This window comes from Lepidochelys olivacea (assembly GCF_965140295.1).
Source record: "Lepidochelys olivacea isolate rLepOli2 genome assembly, chromosome: 2".
NCBI lineage: Eukaryota > Metazoa > Chordata > Testudines > Cheloniidae > Lepidochelys > Lepidochelys olivacea.
Window position 1 is genome coordinate 251,268,436 of NC_140412.1, and position 17,733 is coordinate 251,286,168.

General features: G+C 43.4%; 1 protein-coding gene across 1 annotated transcript in view; it reads right to left on the bottom strand.

Moving 5' to 3' along the window:
- Nucleotides 1–17,733, bottom strand: part of UBE3C (ubiquitin protein ligase E3C) — a 168,544-nt gene that overhangs the window by 71,398 nt on the left and 79,413 nt on the right. Inside the window, exons 14-15 of the mRNA XM_084621594.1 lie at nt 15,313–15,417; nt 13,475–13,562 (exon numbers count right to left, since the gene is read on the bottom strand). Of these exons, the coding sequence (XP_084477720.1) occupies nt 13,475–13,562; nt 15,313–15,417 (193 nt within the window). The remainder of the gene's footprint in view (nt 1–13,474; nt 13,563–15,312; nt 15,418–17,733) is intronic.

A 17,733-nucleotide genomic window follows, 5' to 3' on the forward strand; every position in this document is an offset into this window, starting at 1 on the left:
GTGTAGGGAACAGATTAAGGAGCTCTAGAACAAGTACCAGAAAACCAGAGACCAAAACCGCACCTCAGGCAACTTGCTAAAACCATGCCCATTTAATGAGGAGTTTGACCAGGTACTGGACACTGCACCAAGCACAGAGCCAACGGTGGTGCATGATGACCGGGATGGTACCCTGCTGGCCCCTAAATCCAACATGGAGACTGATGGGAGCCAGCAGCAGGCACCAATTGGGGACCATGAAGTCACTCTGTTGCTGAAACTGGTCCCAGAGCAGGCTTTGGAACATGAGCAGCAGCAGCACATTCTGGGTCCACGCTTGGAGGAGCGGTTTGATGCACCCCTTGAGGAACAGTCTGCTGCTGGGCCTGCAACAGACCAGAATGGACAGAAGGCACCCCTGAGCCCGGTAAGTTTCTGACTCCATTTTAATGTTTATTAATGCAGTAATGGGAGGGATTTCTGTTCTACGAACCAATAAGTTATGAGAAGCCTCAGTTAGCAGCATGCGTCAGCTAATGGCAGACTGTATATCAGTACCTTGGGGGTCCCCCTTCTCTCCCAGACGCAGTTCAAAATGGCGACCAGGAAATGCAAAGAGTAAACACCTTTAAAGTGAACTTTTACTGGAAAGACACAGATCTTTGCTAAGGCCGTTCCTGTTTCTTAAAAATAACTTAACATTGCCATGTGTACAAGTATGTCACTCTGTAAACATTCAGCAGTCTAACAAGCTGCCTCGAAACAATGAACTGTATGGGGGTGGGGTGTGTAGAAATGTGTTCCATTCCCAAATCTAGTCCATTTCAGTTAGAGGTAGTCCATGAAGTCCACAGGGACAAAATCATTTGTCCCAAATAAAACTGTGGTTTGAAATTTTGTCCAGAAATGTGCTGGGGTGGCAGGATGGCGGGGAGGAGGAAGGCTGTAGAGTTCTGCCTGTTTGCATGCTGTCATAGCAGGCTAAGCCATTTGGAAGCTAACACAGCATCCTGTTCATTCCCTCATGAATTCTGAGCCAATCCTGGGTACTGATGGCTGCAAACTTCTCCTGTAGCAGGAACTCCAGATAGGTAGTCATGTTTTGGGGAATGGTGCATTTTCCAAGGCCACCTCGGTAGCTGACCAGCCCACTCCACTCACAGATATGCTGTTCAGTCACTATATATTTGAATACTTCTGTTACATAAACTGCAAGTTTCGCACTAGCAGCTTGGAGTAACATCTCCCTTTGCCAGTTGGGCACCACAATAACTGTTATGTCCTCCAAAATGCGAAAGGCCTGAAATGATAGAAAAAGCTTTTATAGCAAAGCCACTGATGGCAGCATTCCCTCCCCAATCCAAGTAGTTTTTCAATTTTCTAAAATCAAAAAAGCAGCTTTGCATTTTTAACTTATCATGCCTGAAATTCTTTTGCTGGCATTAACCAAGCTGTGTCCAGGGAGCTTTTGTGGTCTGAAGCATCCCTCTCACAATATATTGAAGTTCAGTTTGTAAAAATATCATTTTATGTCCTTGAAATTCCACAAGGCTTTTTCCTGTGCTCCTGCAAGTGAGCTATTTGAGACAATAACCCTCTTCTTCTTGTCCTGTTCCAGGCCCCTTGACCTCTACTGGCTGCAGTACCTCCACATTCATGGACTGTTCAAAAAAAAAAAACCCAAAAACCACTGGTTACTAACCTTCTGTAACTGTTGTTCTTCAAGATGTGTTGTATGTGTCCATTCCAATGAAGGTGTGTGTGTGCCCCAAGCACAGTCACTGGAAATTATTCCCTCAATGGTATCCGTCAGTTCGGCTCTGGAGCCCTCTGGTGCTGCACACTCATAGTGCCAGTATAAAGGGACCGGTCGACCCCAGGCACCCTCAGTTCCTTCTTTCTGGCCAACTCCAATAGGCGGGGTAGGAGGGCAGTTCTTGAACATGGACATGTGCAACATCTCAGAGAACAACAGTTAAAGGTTGGTAACCATTTTTTCTTCTTTGAGTGATTGCACATGTCCATTCCAATGTAAGTGACTCTCAAGTTGCTGAATAGGTGGTGGGCTCAGAGTTCACAGACATGCTGACTGCAACACAGCTCAACCAAATCTGACATCATCCTTGGCCTGTTGGGTGATGCATAACGAGAAGAGAATGTATGCACTGCAGCTTTGCAAATGTCCTGAATAGGAACCTGTGCCAGAAATGACAGATTTCAGAGTAGCAGAGTAGCAGCCGTGTTAGTCAAAAAGCTTATGCTCAAATAAATTTGTTAGTCTCTAAGGTGCCACAAGTACTCCTTTTCTTTTTGTGCCAGAAATGCTGCTGAGAATGCCTGTGCCCCTGTGGAGTGAGCAGTTAGGATAGGTGGGAGTGGAACACCCACTAGTTCGTAACATGTGTGGATACATGATATGATCCAAGAGGAAATTCTCTGAGCAGACACGGGAAGACCTTTCATCCTGTCTGCTAACGCTTCAAATAGCTGGGTGGACTTCGGGAACAGTTTGTTCCTTTTTATGTAGAATGCTAGCACACATCTAACAGCCAATAAGTGAAGCTTCTGCTCTTTCCTGTTTGCATGCAGCTGAGGACAGAAAACTGACAAGAAGATAGTTTGACTGCTATGGAACTGGGAAACCACTTTTGGGAGAAATGTGGGGTGCGGATGCAACAGCACCTTATCTTTAAAGAAATCTGTGTATGGCAGTTCCGAAGTGAGGGCACGGATCTCTGAAACCCTCCTAGAAGAAATGCTGGCCACTAAGAAGGCCACTTTCCAGGAGAGGTGGAACATGACACTAGCAGCTCTAATGGTGAGCCCATAAGCTTTGATAAGACCAGACAGATCCCAAGGAGGGACGGGCTCTCATACTTGGGGGTACATCCTCTCTAGGCCCTTAAAGAAACACGGACATCTTGTGAGATTATCAACCTGAGGGGGGGAAGCCGGTATCACTGCAAGGTGAACCTTGATCAACAAGATAGCCAAACTCCGCTGTTTCAGGTGTAGTAGGTAGTCCAGAATGATCTGCAGCAATGACCTTGTCGGCAAGACCTCTATCTGGTCATCCCAGCGAGCGAACCACTTCCACTTAGTGAGGTTAAGTGGCCCTGTTAGAGGGTTTCCTATTACCTAACAGGATCTGTCAAACCTGCTTCAAACAGGCTTGCTCTCCCAGATTCAGCCATGGAGCTTCCAGGCCATCAGGTGGAGAAGCCAAGGTTTGGGTGAAGCAGATGACTGTGGTCCAGAGAAATTAGGTCTGAGTGCAGAGGGGTCTGGGTGTCGCCACAGAGAGGTCGAGCAGGGTGGCGAACCAATGCTGGGGGAGGGCCATGCCAAGGCTATCAGGATGACCTGCACTCAATCTTATTTGATCTGTAGCAGGACCTTGTGTATGAGTGAAATAGGAGGGAATGCATAGTATAGGTGACCCTTCCATGGAAGTAGGAAGATGTCCATTAGCAACCCCAGCTGTGGTCCTGCAGGGAGCAGAGCTGATGACACTTCCTGTCACGAACAGGTCTACCTGGGGAGACCCCCACTTCTGGAAAATGTTCTTCACTAAATCCGGTCGAAGAGACTACTCGTGGTGATCAGAGAAAGACCTGCTGAGGCAATCCACCAGCCCAATCTGCGCTCTTGGCAGGAAGGAGGCCTTGAGATGAATTGAATAAGCTATGCAAAATTCCTACAGCCAAACTGCCTATTGACATGGGGATGGAGGGGAGGGGGACAACGAGCTCCTCCCTGTTTGCTGATATAGAACATGGCCACTGTGTTGTCTGTGAGAAACAAGACAGTCTTGCCCACAAGATGAGGTAGGAATGCCCATCGTACCAGACGGACTGCCCTGAGCTCCCTGATGTCGATGTGCAGAGAGAGTTCTTCATGAGACTAAAGGTCTCGGGTCCTCAAGGGCTCCAGGTGAACTCCCCAGCCTAGCACCAATACGTCAGAGACCAGGGAAATCGATGGTTGGAGCCAAGAAAATGGGACACCTGCGCAAACCACCAGCAGATCTAGCCACCAGTCAATAGAGGTGACAACCAGGGGAGGAACCATGACAACTGAGTTCAGATGTTGGCAGTTTGGAGTGTATACTGAGGCCAGCCACGTCTAGAGAGGCCTGAGGTGTAGTCTTGCATGCTGGACCACATAAATACATGAGGCCATGTGGCCCTGCAGCCTTAGGCAAGATTTTACTGTGGCAACCGGGTGCCCCTGGAGGGCTGTGATTGCCTGGAAATGACCTTCTGGGAGGAAGGCCCTGGCCTGGGAAGAGATGAACACTTCTCTGATAAACTCTATCCTCTGCATTGGGATGAAGATGGACTTTTCAACATTATTAGCAGGTCTAAGGTTTGGAAAGACGACCGAATAAGGAGAATGCTGGACTCCACCTGAGCTCTGGACCGAGCTCTGACCAGCAAGTCGCCCAGATATGGGTAAATTTTCACCCCTTGCCTCCTCAGGAAGGCCACCCCTACCACCATGCATTTCATAAATATTTGTATGGCTGCCGACAGGCCGAACGAGAGGACTGCAAATTGGTAGTGTATGTGGTCCACAACAAATGTGAGGAACCTCCAGTGTCCTCAGAAGATTGTGATATGAAAGTAAGCATCTCTTAAGGACGGTGTATGAGGGCGGCATACCAGTCCCACTAGATCCAGGGAGGGAATGATGGAAGCCAATGAGACCATGCAGAACTTTAGCTTTTTGAGGTAGCTGTTGAGCTGGTGCAGGTATAGAATAGGTCTAAGACCACCCTTGACTTTTGAGATTAGGAAATAATGGGAGTAGAACCCCTAGTCCCATAGGTTTTGTGGAGCCTCTTCTATGGCGCCCACCCTTTAGGAGGCACTGAACTCCCTGGTCTAGCAGTTGTTCATGAGGCTCTTGCTATAGATTTCCCCACTTCTACAGATGAGGAGAATTCCAGTCTGGCCTCTTGCGGGAGTAAGTCCTTAAACTCTGACATGGAGTCCCACATGTTGAAATCAGATCTGCTCAGGAGCGCCTGCTGGTTAGCGATCCTGAGCTGCACCCCCCACAGTTGAGTAGACCTTTCTACCAAAAAGGTCCAGCTTTTTTGAGTTCTTTGCTTTGAAAGTTGCCCCTTGCAAACTCTGTCGTTCCCATTCATTGGCCACCGCAACAAGCAGGGATCCCGGGTAGGGGAGGATGCATATACAAGAACTCATACCCATGAGCTACTACAAAGTACTTTGTTTCAGTCCTCATGGCTGTGGCGGGAAAGAAGCGGCGATTGCCTTTTTATTGGGTCCATAATGGCCTCCTTGAGAGATAATGCAACTCTTGACCGGCCCATTGTGGTCAGGATGTTGACCAAAGTATGGGAGGAGTCCTCTACCACCTCCACCTGTATGCCCAAATTTTCAGATACTCTTTTAAACGGCTCCTGGTGCATCTTAAGACATCATCAGAAAGCGATGCGCCCATCCCCAACACAGCTTCATCAGAAGAGGAGAAGGAGGAGGCCAGCATCAGCTGAAGGCGCTCATCTTCCACACTGGATGGGTCCTGGGGTACCAGCTCCTGGTACTTGGCACCAGACTCTGTACCAGAGTTTGGATCAGGGACTGCCATTGAGTAGGAATGCCTTGACTGGTGTCTCTGAATGGAGAGAAAACGGTCCATGAGTTCCAAAATGGCCACTGCATAGGCACCAGCCAGGGAGCCAAGTACTCAAAGGCAACACCTGGCTTGGGTCCACCACTGGGTAGGGCCGACAGGAGGTGTGCTGGGGTGACTTCTGGCACAGGAGGAATACATCTAACTCCAATGACGAGGAATCTCTACCCTGCGACCACACCAAAGTGGATCCCACTGGTGCTGGCTATCAGTGCCAAGGAGGGGAGGACCAGGACAGGGCCATCATGGCCGGCTTCCCTTTAAATGGCACCGTGGGTCTTGGTACTGAACAGTAACTGATGGCCACATGCTCCCTTCTGTCCGCTGGCACCGACCCTTGTACCGCTGGTCAGGGCAGCACCAGTAGTAAGAAAAGGTCCCTGGCTGCAGTGAAAGCCTCCGGTGTGGATAGCATTGCAATAGTGCTGGCACCATGCTGACCTCCAGTGCTGACAGATTGTCTGGTACTGGACTTAACAGTGCCTGCGTCAGGGCCAGAGTCAATGGCACTGACTGTTGGGACGCCAGAACCAGGGAGTGGCCTGACCTAGGTCGCACTCTGCATTGGTCTCCATGCCTAGCTGTCCTTGGGGTTGGGGAACATCCCCTCTTGCTCAGCATCAGCAACAGCAAATGGTGCCGAGACTCCTGGAGGGTGGCAGGAGTGCTCCCCACAGATGCCTCAGTGCCAAGTCCAACCTGCACGGCTCCGAGGAAAGTCACGGCAGTGCCTCCATCAACAAGGACTTCAGCCTAGCTTCCCAGTACTTTTTGGTATGGGGTTTGATATCTCTGCAAATTTTGCAGCAATCCCCTAGGTGAGCTTTCCCCAAATACTTCAGGCAACAGGAGTGCGGGTTACTCAGGGGCTTAGCCTTGTTGCAACAAGGCTTGGAGCCTGGCGACCGAGGCATGGCTCAGTACTGGGAGCAGAGGAAACTCCGCTAATCTGAAGAGAATAACTAACAGCTAACAACTAACAAAATAGGAATGACAAACTCTGAAAATTATATATAAACAGCAATACAGTCCACAGAGAACTTGCAAGAGCAAGAGGAAGTTCCAGAGACAGTCACAAGCAGTAAGAAGGAACTGAGGGGAGGTGGGGTCAGCTGGCCCCTTTATACCAGTGCTATGAGCGTGCGGCACCAGGAGGCACGAGAGCCGACCAACGGACACCACTGAAGGAAAAGTTTCCGGCAACTGTGCTTGGGGTGTGCACATACCTACATTGGAATGGCCATGTGCAATGACTCAAAGAAGAAGGAACATTTGGTGACGATCCTATGGTTGAAGTGCTAGACAGGGCCAACAAGCAGGGCCAGTACCAAAGACAGAGGGATTTGTGGTTAGAGGAAAGGCCTGCCGAGAGGCAAGAGGAAAGGCCTGCCGAGAGGCAAGAGAAAAGGCTCAGGCTGGCTGCAGGACAGAGGACTGAGTTTTAGCATGGGATCAAGTGCCTGCTTCATAGATCCTGGAACAGGAATGGCAGCTAAGATAGGACAGAGCTCAGCAGAAAAAGCTGTCTGAGTGACTCATTTCACTAACGACTGCAAGAGCAGCAGCTCCTGCTGCATCACACACACCACAATCTAAGTCCTGGTGTGGTACCCGTGCTATGGTCTAGAAGCAGCTGGGAAGCCTCAATGGCGGGGTGGTCCAGGCAATCAGGCCCCATGAGTAGCTGGGCCGGGCAACCTTGCCCATGCAGCCCTCCATATTGACCCCCTTCCATTGTGGATGCCTCCAACTCCCTCCCACAGTTCCGCATGCACAGCAAAGGGGGAAAGAAGGAAAAGGAGAACAGGTGGCCAGAGGACATGACACAGTAGGGGGTTTGTGTCTTGTACTTGGTTTCACTGTTCACACTTCAGAGTGGTAGCCGTATTAGTCTGTATCAGCAAAAAGAACGAGGAGTACTTGTGGCACCTTAGAGACTAACCAATTTATTTGAGCATAAGCTTTCATAGGCTAAAACCCACTTCATCGGATGCATGCAGTGGAAAATACAGAAGGAAGATATATATACATACACATACACATACACACACACACACACACACACAGAGAGAACATGAAAAAATGGGTGTTGCCATACCAACTATAACTAGGGTAATCAGTTAAGGTGAGCTATTATCAGCAGGAGAAAATAAACCTTTTGTAGTGATAATCAGGATGGCCCACTTCCAACAGTTGACAAGAAGGTGTGAGTAACAGCAAGGGGAAAAAATAAGCATAGGGAAATAGTTTTACTTTGTGTAATGACCCATCCACTCCCAGTCTTTATTCAAGCCTAATTTAATGGTGTCCAGTTTGCAAATTAATTCCAATTCAGCAGTTTCTGCCATCATGTGCCAGCAATGCCCCTCTGCCATGTACACTGGCCAAACTGGACAGACTCTACGTAAAAGAATAAATGAACACAAATCAGATGTCAAGAATTATAACATTCAAAAACCAGTCAGAGAACACTTCAATCTCCCTGGTCACTCGATTACAGACCTAAAAGTCGCAATACTACAACAACAAAACTTCAAAAACAGACTCCATTGAGAAACTGCTGAATTGGAATTAATTTGCAAACTGGACACCATTAAATTAGGCTTGAATAAAGACTGGGAGTGGATGGGTCATTACACAAAATAAAACTATTTCCCCATTCTTATTTTTCCCCCTGCTGTTACTCACACCTTCTTGTCAACTGTTGGATATGGGCCATCCTGATTATCACCACAAAAGGTATTTTTTCTCCTGCTGATAATAGCTCACCTTAACTGATTACTCTCATTATAGTTGGTATGGCAACACCCATTTTTTCATGTTCTCTGTGTGTGTGTATATACATATATCTATCTATCTATATCTTCCTACTGTATTTTCCACTGCATGCATCCAATGAAGTGGGTTTTAGCCCAAGAAAGCTTATACTCAAATAAATTTGTTAGTCTCTAAGGTGCCACAAGTACTCCTCATTCTTTTTACTGTTCACACTTGTTCATGTACTTTGTTTTTATGTTTTTTTCCTGTCAGATTCTGTTGTTACTGATGTTTTGGTGTGGTATTGAAAGCTGGCCTCCCCGGAAATGGGTGAAGGTTGTACTTTTCTAATACATGTTTATAAATAAAGTTTATTTCATCAAGATGGTTTACTGCTATCACTGCTTCACATCATGTAATCAAAATAATAAAGGTAAACAGATTATCATGAACAATTAGGAATGAGCATGACAATACTATCCTCAATACAGTTATCTATAGCAATTCACATTTCAATCACTCTCTTACATCATTCCATACCGTGAAGAATTCCCCTCCCCCCCATTTCATAAGTGATCATGTCATTCATTAGTACTCTCCCCACAATCAATGAGTCCCCATACTGCTGCCACAAACAAGCAAGTTCATAAAGGTACTAGTCCTTCTCTTCCATTGGGCCACGCAAGTCCATAATATGGGAGCACAAAGCACCCATGACTTCTGTTGCCTGAGTGCATCCAACTCCATTGAGGGTAGCAATTTGGTGGCCCCTCACGGTCAGAGATTCCATTCGGGGGGAAATGGTGCACTTCTGGCTTCACAAAGATTGTGAAGAGCATAGTAATGCGGACAGTACTGACGACACTGGAATCCAAATGGGTCTGTCAACATTTCCAATGGGATTTCAATCTGTCAAAAGCATTTTCAGCAACAATTCTGCACATGCTGAGAGTATAATTAAACCACCTTTTGCCAAGGGCCTCTGAAATCAGCGTAGTTTCAGAAGTCAAAGCAAAAGCAAATATGCAGCTCCCCAGAATAATGGTGGGGACAGTAACTCCGTTTATGACAATGTCATTTGGTGGGAATAGTGTCCCAGCCTGTCCATAAATGTAGACTCCTGATCAGCAAAAAACGTTGGCATCATGAACTTTCCCAGTGCAACCCACACAGGCGTTCATAAATCACACTCTGTGGTCCACAAGGGCCTTTATATGAATGTAGTAGTATCCTTTGCAGTTTATGTACTCATGTGCTCCTTGAGGAGGGTAATCTATGGGCACATGAGTCCCATCAATGGTCCCAGCTATAGTCCATAGAGCTAGCTTTGCATTTTATTTAGCAGTAATACAAGAAACCTACAGGCCTATCCTATTAGCTTAAGCAATTTGCATAAGGCTTTGAGGCTTATGAGCCGTAGCATAATTTAGTGGCTCAACAGTGGCCATTAATTCTGGGGATCTGGGAACATTGTGATTAAGGGGGAGTTTGTACAAAACAATATATGGTAACCGCAGGAACACTGAACTCATACTAGGCTTGGATGTTTTACTATAGAAACACTAGCAGATGCTAAACAATGAACTTGCCATGGCAACAAACTGACATGTATGATAAGTTGAAATCATTAATAAAAGAAGCTATAGAACGAAGACACTGCAACATTAGTAGGGTGAGGAAGTTGGATATGGACAAAGGAGGCTGGGCATTTATATGAATATTCATGGCAACCGTCAGGCCCTATAACAGGCCAGACCATCACGTAAGGGGTAGAATCTGGACCATCAAACTCATTTGGCAGGACAGGGTAGATGACAACTTGTCTTTTACCACCAGATCCCCAAGAAAGGGTGTGAGTATATGCGAGGAATGGTACAAGAGATTACCTTTAACATTATATTACTGCTATATTATTTTTATGTGGTTTAGAGCATTTGTCTCTCTATTTATTGTACTAATAAAATTGCTTAAAGCTTTGCTTTGCGCTTGGTGAGAGTGTCATCTCTGTACACTTCAGGGTTCCCAACCAGATATTGAACTTGATAACCTGAATTCTGTTGTGCCTGATTCTGGGACTAGAACTCATCAACCCCAGCTCTTTAAATTAGTATTAACTGGAAAATATTAATAGAATCAGTAACCACTTAAAGAATTAGGCAATACAGCACAGTTTGGAAACCCCATTCTCTGAAAGCCAGAAATTACTTCAGGAATATTTTATGCCCCCGACTTTGGGTCAAACCATGTGACTGATTGCCTCAGAAACCTCTGCCACCACTTTACCCAGAGTTGATTTTCCAACACCAAACCGGTTGGCAATGGACCTGTAGCAGTGTGGGGTAGCCAGCTTTCAGACGGCTACAGCAACCTGCTTCTGGCCTAGGAAGGGTGGCCTCATCCATGTGTCTTTATGCTGGAGAGTTGGGGTTAGCTGCTCATAAAACTCCAGAAACATAGCTGTCTTCAAGTGAAAGTTCTGACCCACTGCTGGTCATCCAAAGTCTGAATGACCATGTGATCCCACCAGTCTGTGCTTGTGGCTCTGGTCCAGAAGCACCTGTCTACATATGCAAAAAGAAAAGGAGTACTTGTTGCACCTTAGAGACTAACCAATCTATTTGAGCATAAATAAATGCATCCGATGAAGTGAGCTGTAGCTCATGAAAGCTTATGCTCAAATAAATTGGTTAGTCTCTAAGGTGCCACAAGTACTCCTTTTCTTTTTGCAAATACAGACTAACTCGGCTGTTACTCTGAAACCTGTCTACATATGGGGCATCAGCAGCTATACCAAGCGTTAATGAGCAGAATCAGCCAATTCAAGTCTGCCATTCCTGGGTACTTCTTCACTTCCATCATAAACTATGTCAGGTGCCTTTGGTGGGTCATAAAATGCTGCCGAAATGTCCGCCTGTTTCTTACAGAAGCTCTGCCCATTTCCTGACACAGGAGTGAAAATGCAAGCAACAGAAGTTCTTCTAAAGGTTCCTCCTCCATGTTGCTGCCTCCGGTAGCTGGGAATGCACTAATCAAAATGACTGCTCAGCAGGCTGTGTTGGCGAGCTGTTCAAACTTCCTGTAATGTCAGGATGGACCATCAAGTTTTCCCACAGTGCACCACAAAGGGCTAGAGAGTGACCACATTTTGGTGGGGGCTAAGGAGTCTGGGATATGGTTGGTTTGACTAGGGTCTGTGTACTGCAGTGTGGATGCCAGAGCCCCAGGTTCAAGCCTGGGTTAGAAAATTCCTAATCTAGGGTTAACAATCAGTGTAGATGCTCAAGCCCTGTGTGTTCTCTAACCCAGGGTCAGCTGACTTGAGTCCCATTAACCCCACTTGGGCTTATATTACAGTGTAGACATACCCACAGAAGGCCAGGAGCAATCTGGGCCGATTGTCAAATATATCCTGATGCTGAAGTCTTCCTCTCCTTCGACTGCATGAATTCAGGAGGGGAATATCTCAAGGTCTCAATAAGGGGGTATATGAAGTTAGAAACTTTGAACAGGGTGCATGAGTCGAGGCTGTCTTGAAACCTCCTCCCTTGGTCTCTCACCTGGAAGTTCTGCCCTGTCCAGTGAGCCACAGCTCAATATCACCAAAATGAAGCATTAGTGACCCAAATGCCTGGAGCAGAATACACTTGGCAGAACCCTAGGCTTCAGTGGTGATGTTGTCTATACATGAAGCAGCCTCCTGGGCTTACTGAAGGCATGGGAAAAACTAAGTTTTTGCCAACTCAGGCAGTGCTAGCAATGAGTCCTGGCACTTGATATTCTTGGCCAACTTGAGCTTCTGCTTTGAAGGTTTATCCACTCTGAAGCACTTCAAACGTCCTTTTGTTGGATTTACAAGAGTTTCCCTGGGGGTGGGAGGCCCTCAAGGAGTTGGAGGTGCCCCCTACCTTTCTCAGGACCCAGGTTAACACCTGGAGGCATATCTGGCACTTCCTGTACAACATGGATGACTCTTGAGGCAGACAACTAAACAGAAATGACAGTCTGTATTCCACAGTGTTACGCTGAGGTCATACCTCCCTCCCACAGAATTTCCCAAACCCAGAACTGCAGAGATATGATTCTTATTCCCTCTGAGGGCATTATGTGTTGTGCACCCTTTCTCCCACTTTCCCTAGCTACATGAACTTGGGAAAGAAAGAAATCCCAAGGGTCTGATAAATTCAAGCTGGCAGGAGCAGACACAAGCAGCAGCCTCAGCAGGTTCTGCAGGAGGAACTAATGGACACTCATGGTATCATTAGAGTGCTTTCCACAGTTTTTACTCTGTATATTCTCTCTTCTGTGCTGATAGGCTGAAGTGACGAGACTGCGATGCAGGGAGGAAGAAGCTAACAGCCATTCTCCACTTCTCCTGCTCTGTCCTCCTCTCGTGCCCAATCTTCCCAACTTCCCTCAAGTTTAAGGACCCTATCTTCCATTCCTTTCTCAAATATTCACTTAAGCAAAATTATATCCTAAAAGAAGTGGAGTGAAGATACACAGGTTTGAAAAGCAGCTGATTGTGCAGTGAAGTTTCTCCCTCACATTTACATATTATGGCAAATAAAGCTCATTTGTTATATTTATATATTAATGGGTAGCTTTTTAAAACATGAATTTTCCATCATAGAAAATAAGAGTACAATGAGATGCTTTTATATATTATACAACAGTCCAATTTTATATGTATTATATTTATATTATGTACACACACACACACCAAGCCTAATCATTTCTTCACCGTATCATTGATATAAGTAGGAATGGCAGCAGAAGGCTTAAGGGAAGCTGCTTCTTCCAATCAGGAAGAAATGTTACAATTATAGGTATTTTTAAAAAATATGAAACTACTCTAACTCTACATCACAGTCAGTCGCATTTTAAATAAATGAGGATACTGAGAACAAATTACAACTTAGAGACTACATTGCTATTAGGAACCATTATGGTTAGCATGAACTATTCAACTGAATTTTGAAAACCTACATTTCCTTGGTATAACCACCACCTATGAGAGACAAATTGAGATTGCTCTCGTTCCTAAGGCAAAAGTGTTGTAGACACAGTATCTTACCATCCAAAGTAGACTGCAGTGGTCCTATTCGTCCCATCCTTCTGACTCTCCAAACGTGTCTGGCTGATGGCACATAAAGCTGTGTAACCTAGTAAATTAATAAACCTTGTAGTTAAACATTTCCTATTAAAGATGCAAATAAATACATACTTAAATAGTACGCTGATGAGTCCAAGCAGTTGTGTTGGAAAATCTAAATTGTTATTAAAATGATATTCAGCTAAAACTAGAGTGAATGCAATGTTAAGATAGAAAAATCAAGAACTCAAAAATCAGAACGTGATGGGAGAAAGGTAAGCCTTAATTCTGCCTCATCGTGGTTATGACTTAAAGTATGGTTGTAAAACACTGGTGAAATACAATATACAGTATAATTCACACTACCAATTACTGTATATCACATACAGTAAATTACAGTACTTAACACACATTCTTCAGTTATAGTTTGTTTTTTTAAGTGTCAAATGAAAACTCATTCCTTTCAGCATTTCTGTGAAATATCCAGGCACAAGATCTTAAATAATAAAATAAAATAAAAAAATAAATAAATAAAAAGCAAGCAAGCATGCATGCATGAAGACCTGGACCATTCCAGAAATTTAGATTATCTCAAACTTTGGGAAGTTTCAAGTGTGTAGATCACATAAAATAAACAGAATTTTTTATTGTGCACGCGCAACACTACTAGCTGCTAAGAGTTATACAGTGAAAACTGCTGGACCAGTTTACTTCAAATTTGGCTTGTTTCTTAGATCCAAGCCTTCAACTGTTCCAGTTATGCTTGAGCAAATTTTTGACTGGTATATTAGTATTCCATCTCTAACACACATACACACACTCTTCAGAAACAACAGGCATGATTTTGCTTTAACTTTAAAGGAAATAAAGTCTCTCTCTTTTCACACAACAAACAGTCAACCTGTGGAACTCCTTGCCAGAGGATGTTGTAGAGGGCAAGACTATAACAGGATTCAAAAAAGAACAAGATAAGTTCCTGGAGTATAGGTCCATCAATGGCTATTAGCCAGGATGGGCAGGGATGATGTACCTAGCCTCTGTTTACCAGAAGCTGGGAATGGGCAACAGGGGATGGATCACTTGATGATTGCCTGTTCTGTTCATTCCCTCTGGGGCACGTGGCACCGTCCACTGCCGGAAGAGAGGATACTGGGCTAAATGGACCTTTGGTCTGACCCAGTATGGCCATTCTTATGTTCTCTTCTAGGTTGAGAACGTAAGAACATTTTTATTTCAAAAGCAAAACTTGACTGCTTCCACTACAATTCAGAGAAATCCTCTTTCAGTGAAGTAATTCTTACCATAATGTATATTCCTTATAGTGAGAAAAGGCTCACTATGACCCAAATTGTAATTTGCCCATTCTAATATATCGAGACAATTTGGGACTTGCATTCTCCTTTCACTATAAATAGAACATTACTACATCCAGGGTCACTGTAAGTAGGGTCCACTTTACAAATTGGTAATACGACTACATGTAACATCTTCTGATTAGCTGCAAGACTAACGAGAGATGTTTCAGAGAACAGCAACATATGTCTAGATTTTAAACTAAGTTAATTCCTGTGCAATATTGATGCCACACTTGAAAAGTAATTCTCATACCTCATAACAAATATCTAACTATGTATTAAAACATCATATAATTTAGTCTTGCACTAGCTGTTACTAGTGTACATACTGCAGGTCATTTCTTTCTTCCAAGAAAATCTGATTCCTTGTATTTGGAAGTTTAAATATATTTGATAAAATACAGACAAGATGGGGAAACTCAAGGTAAATATCTAAAATGTTGTGTGAAGAAACATTATTGTTACCTTATCTGCTTTAATGTTTTCTTGCTCTGACAGCCAGTGATTTGGTGGACAGAAATTTCTCCTTGTGTCTCTAGATTTCAACATTTTCACTAAATTAGTGATGACCTAGATGACAGAAACAGTTCTATTCAATATGAACTAGTCACTAAATGAAACCATGCAAAGGAAAGGCAATTCTTCAAAGCAAATTTCTAAAGAAGTCCTGTAATAGTGTGTCAGGTTAAATTATTTTTCCCCCTAAATAACACTACATTGTTCTTATTGCTAAATACTTTAGAAGACGAGATTAGCAATTGAGATCTGGCCATAAGTCACCACCAGAATTAGTTTACTGAAAAGTGGTTCCCCTTCTGCAGATCACAGAATATCTCTAACATATAAAAAAATTATATGCTAACTCAGGAAGGCTAAAAGTAATCACATCAGCACAAAATAATTTCCTTCTGTAAGATCATTTATTAAAAATAAGAGCTAATTTTAAGTATTTATACTGTGCTTATCAAGGTATCTGAGCACTTAGAATATATACAAAATGTATAAGATTTTTAAACATTTTTACATGAAGCATCATATCACCTGTCCCATATTCTAAGACTGAGTATACATTTCAGGCTGACAGCTTCAATTTTAGATTAGAAAAATTGTTTTTTTTAACAACATTCCCCATTTCTTCTTCTCCCACCCTGCCCTGCACCAAACACATTTTTCACAGACACCAGATACTGATCTAATATAAAAAAAAATCAATTATATTTAGTCTTGAAATTGTATAACTCCAATCTTCTCACCAAAGTATTTTATATATTCATACATATTTATTTAAAATTGCTTAATTTTTGTCAAAAGAGGTAAGGCCATTTCAATATCAGATGGTCCAAGAGGATAAGAGTAGAGGTAAACACAAAAATCGATATTTCAATATATTTATATAACAAAACAAGGAAGCTGGGGAAAACACTTATCCTGGGCACTAGGCACCTCTGACAATTTAAAAAATATAAAGGACACATCAGCAGCTCCCCCAAACCAGAAAATAACCAGTCAGAAATATCAAGTCAAACAGTACCTTTACAATACCCTACTGCACCCACAAATATCACCCCGATCACATCCCTCCTACTCCCAAATCTGGGTACAAATATTTGAAATGACTTAGTAACCCGACCCAAATATATGTAATAAACAAATGGAAGGACGCGTTATACTTTTACAGAAGAACTAGCCTAAAGCAAGTTACCAAAGCTACCACAAGTAGGAATACACTTTGCCACTTAAAATTATAGCACTTGAAAAACAAGTAGAAGAAATGCACAGACAGTGCTTTCAAGGTATTTCTTGCTGAACCACAGTCTTCATGGGCAGGTGTCAAAAGCAACAAAGAACTTAATGGACCTTCCAAAGAGCTTTGTCTCTAGATACTAAACAAAGGACCTTTTAATATCCAGTTTGCAAAGGAAGGTCCTGCAGGTTGGAATAAGTCTGAAAGAAAATGCTATTAGGAGAATTGTTTGATTACACAGGAATTCTTTCATCTTGCCCTTGTAAAATTCGATGCAGGCTAGATGAGTCATTAAAGTTCTGAGATTCCATTAGCCGCTCCCCCCCCCCCAGTTACAAAATCTAGAAAGAAATCTTCCATGTGAAGTAAAAGGATGTGTTAATAAAAAAATTTAAAAGAAGCTTAAAGAAGACTGCATTAAATTAGCTGGGACTGGAGTTACCCCAACAAAATGTATTGGATTCTTTAAAATGAAAAGCACAATAAACAAAAAAGATTCCTTTGAATTTGTTTATATTTTTTTAAAAAATACATAAAAATGGGAGTTTCCTTCTAATAATGTACCAGACACAAGTATCAGTGTAAATTAAAGGTCAGGAAATGTAGTTTTTGACTCTACTGTTTTAGAATAGCCAACTCAGAATTTAGTACAATATAATCAACTACTTAAGTGTTTGAAAAACTCCTGTTTTTGATTCTACAGAAAGGCTTGGAATTCTAAATGCATCAAATCATATTTTGACAGATATTTCTATTTCAATGTTCATATAATAAGAAGAGAGGCATTCTCCTGAAAGGAAAGAGGTCAGATGGTTCCATGTGTCAGATCTTGCCACTTCTAAGGCCCCAGTTATGCTCACGCTTAACTTTACTGTGAGTAATCCCATTCATTCAAATTGAAACTACTTACATGCTTATCGTTAAGCACACCTGCATTTGCAGGATTAGGACTTAAATGTCAGTATTAAATATTGCATACATGTGCTTTCCATTAACATTGATGGAGGTGGAACATGGAACACATACAAAACAAGTAAGAGAAATCCAGAACATTAGAATTATACGACTAGAAGGGACCTTAAGAAGTCTTCTAGTCCCATTCCCTCCACTGAAGGTGGGACTAAGTATTATCTAGACCAGTG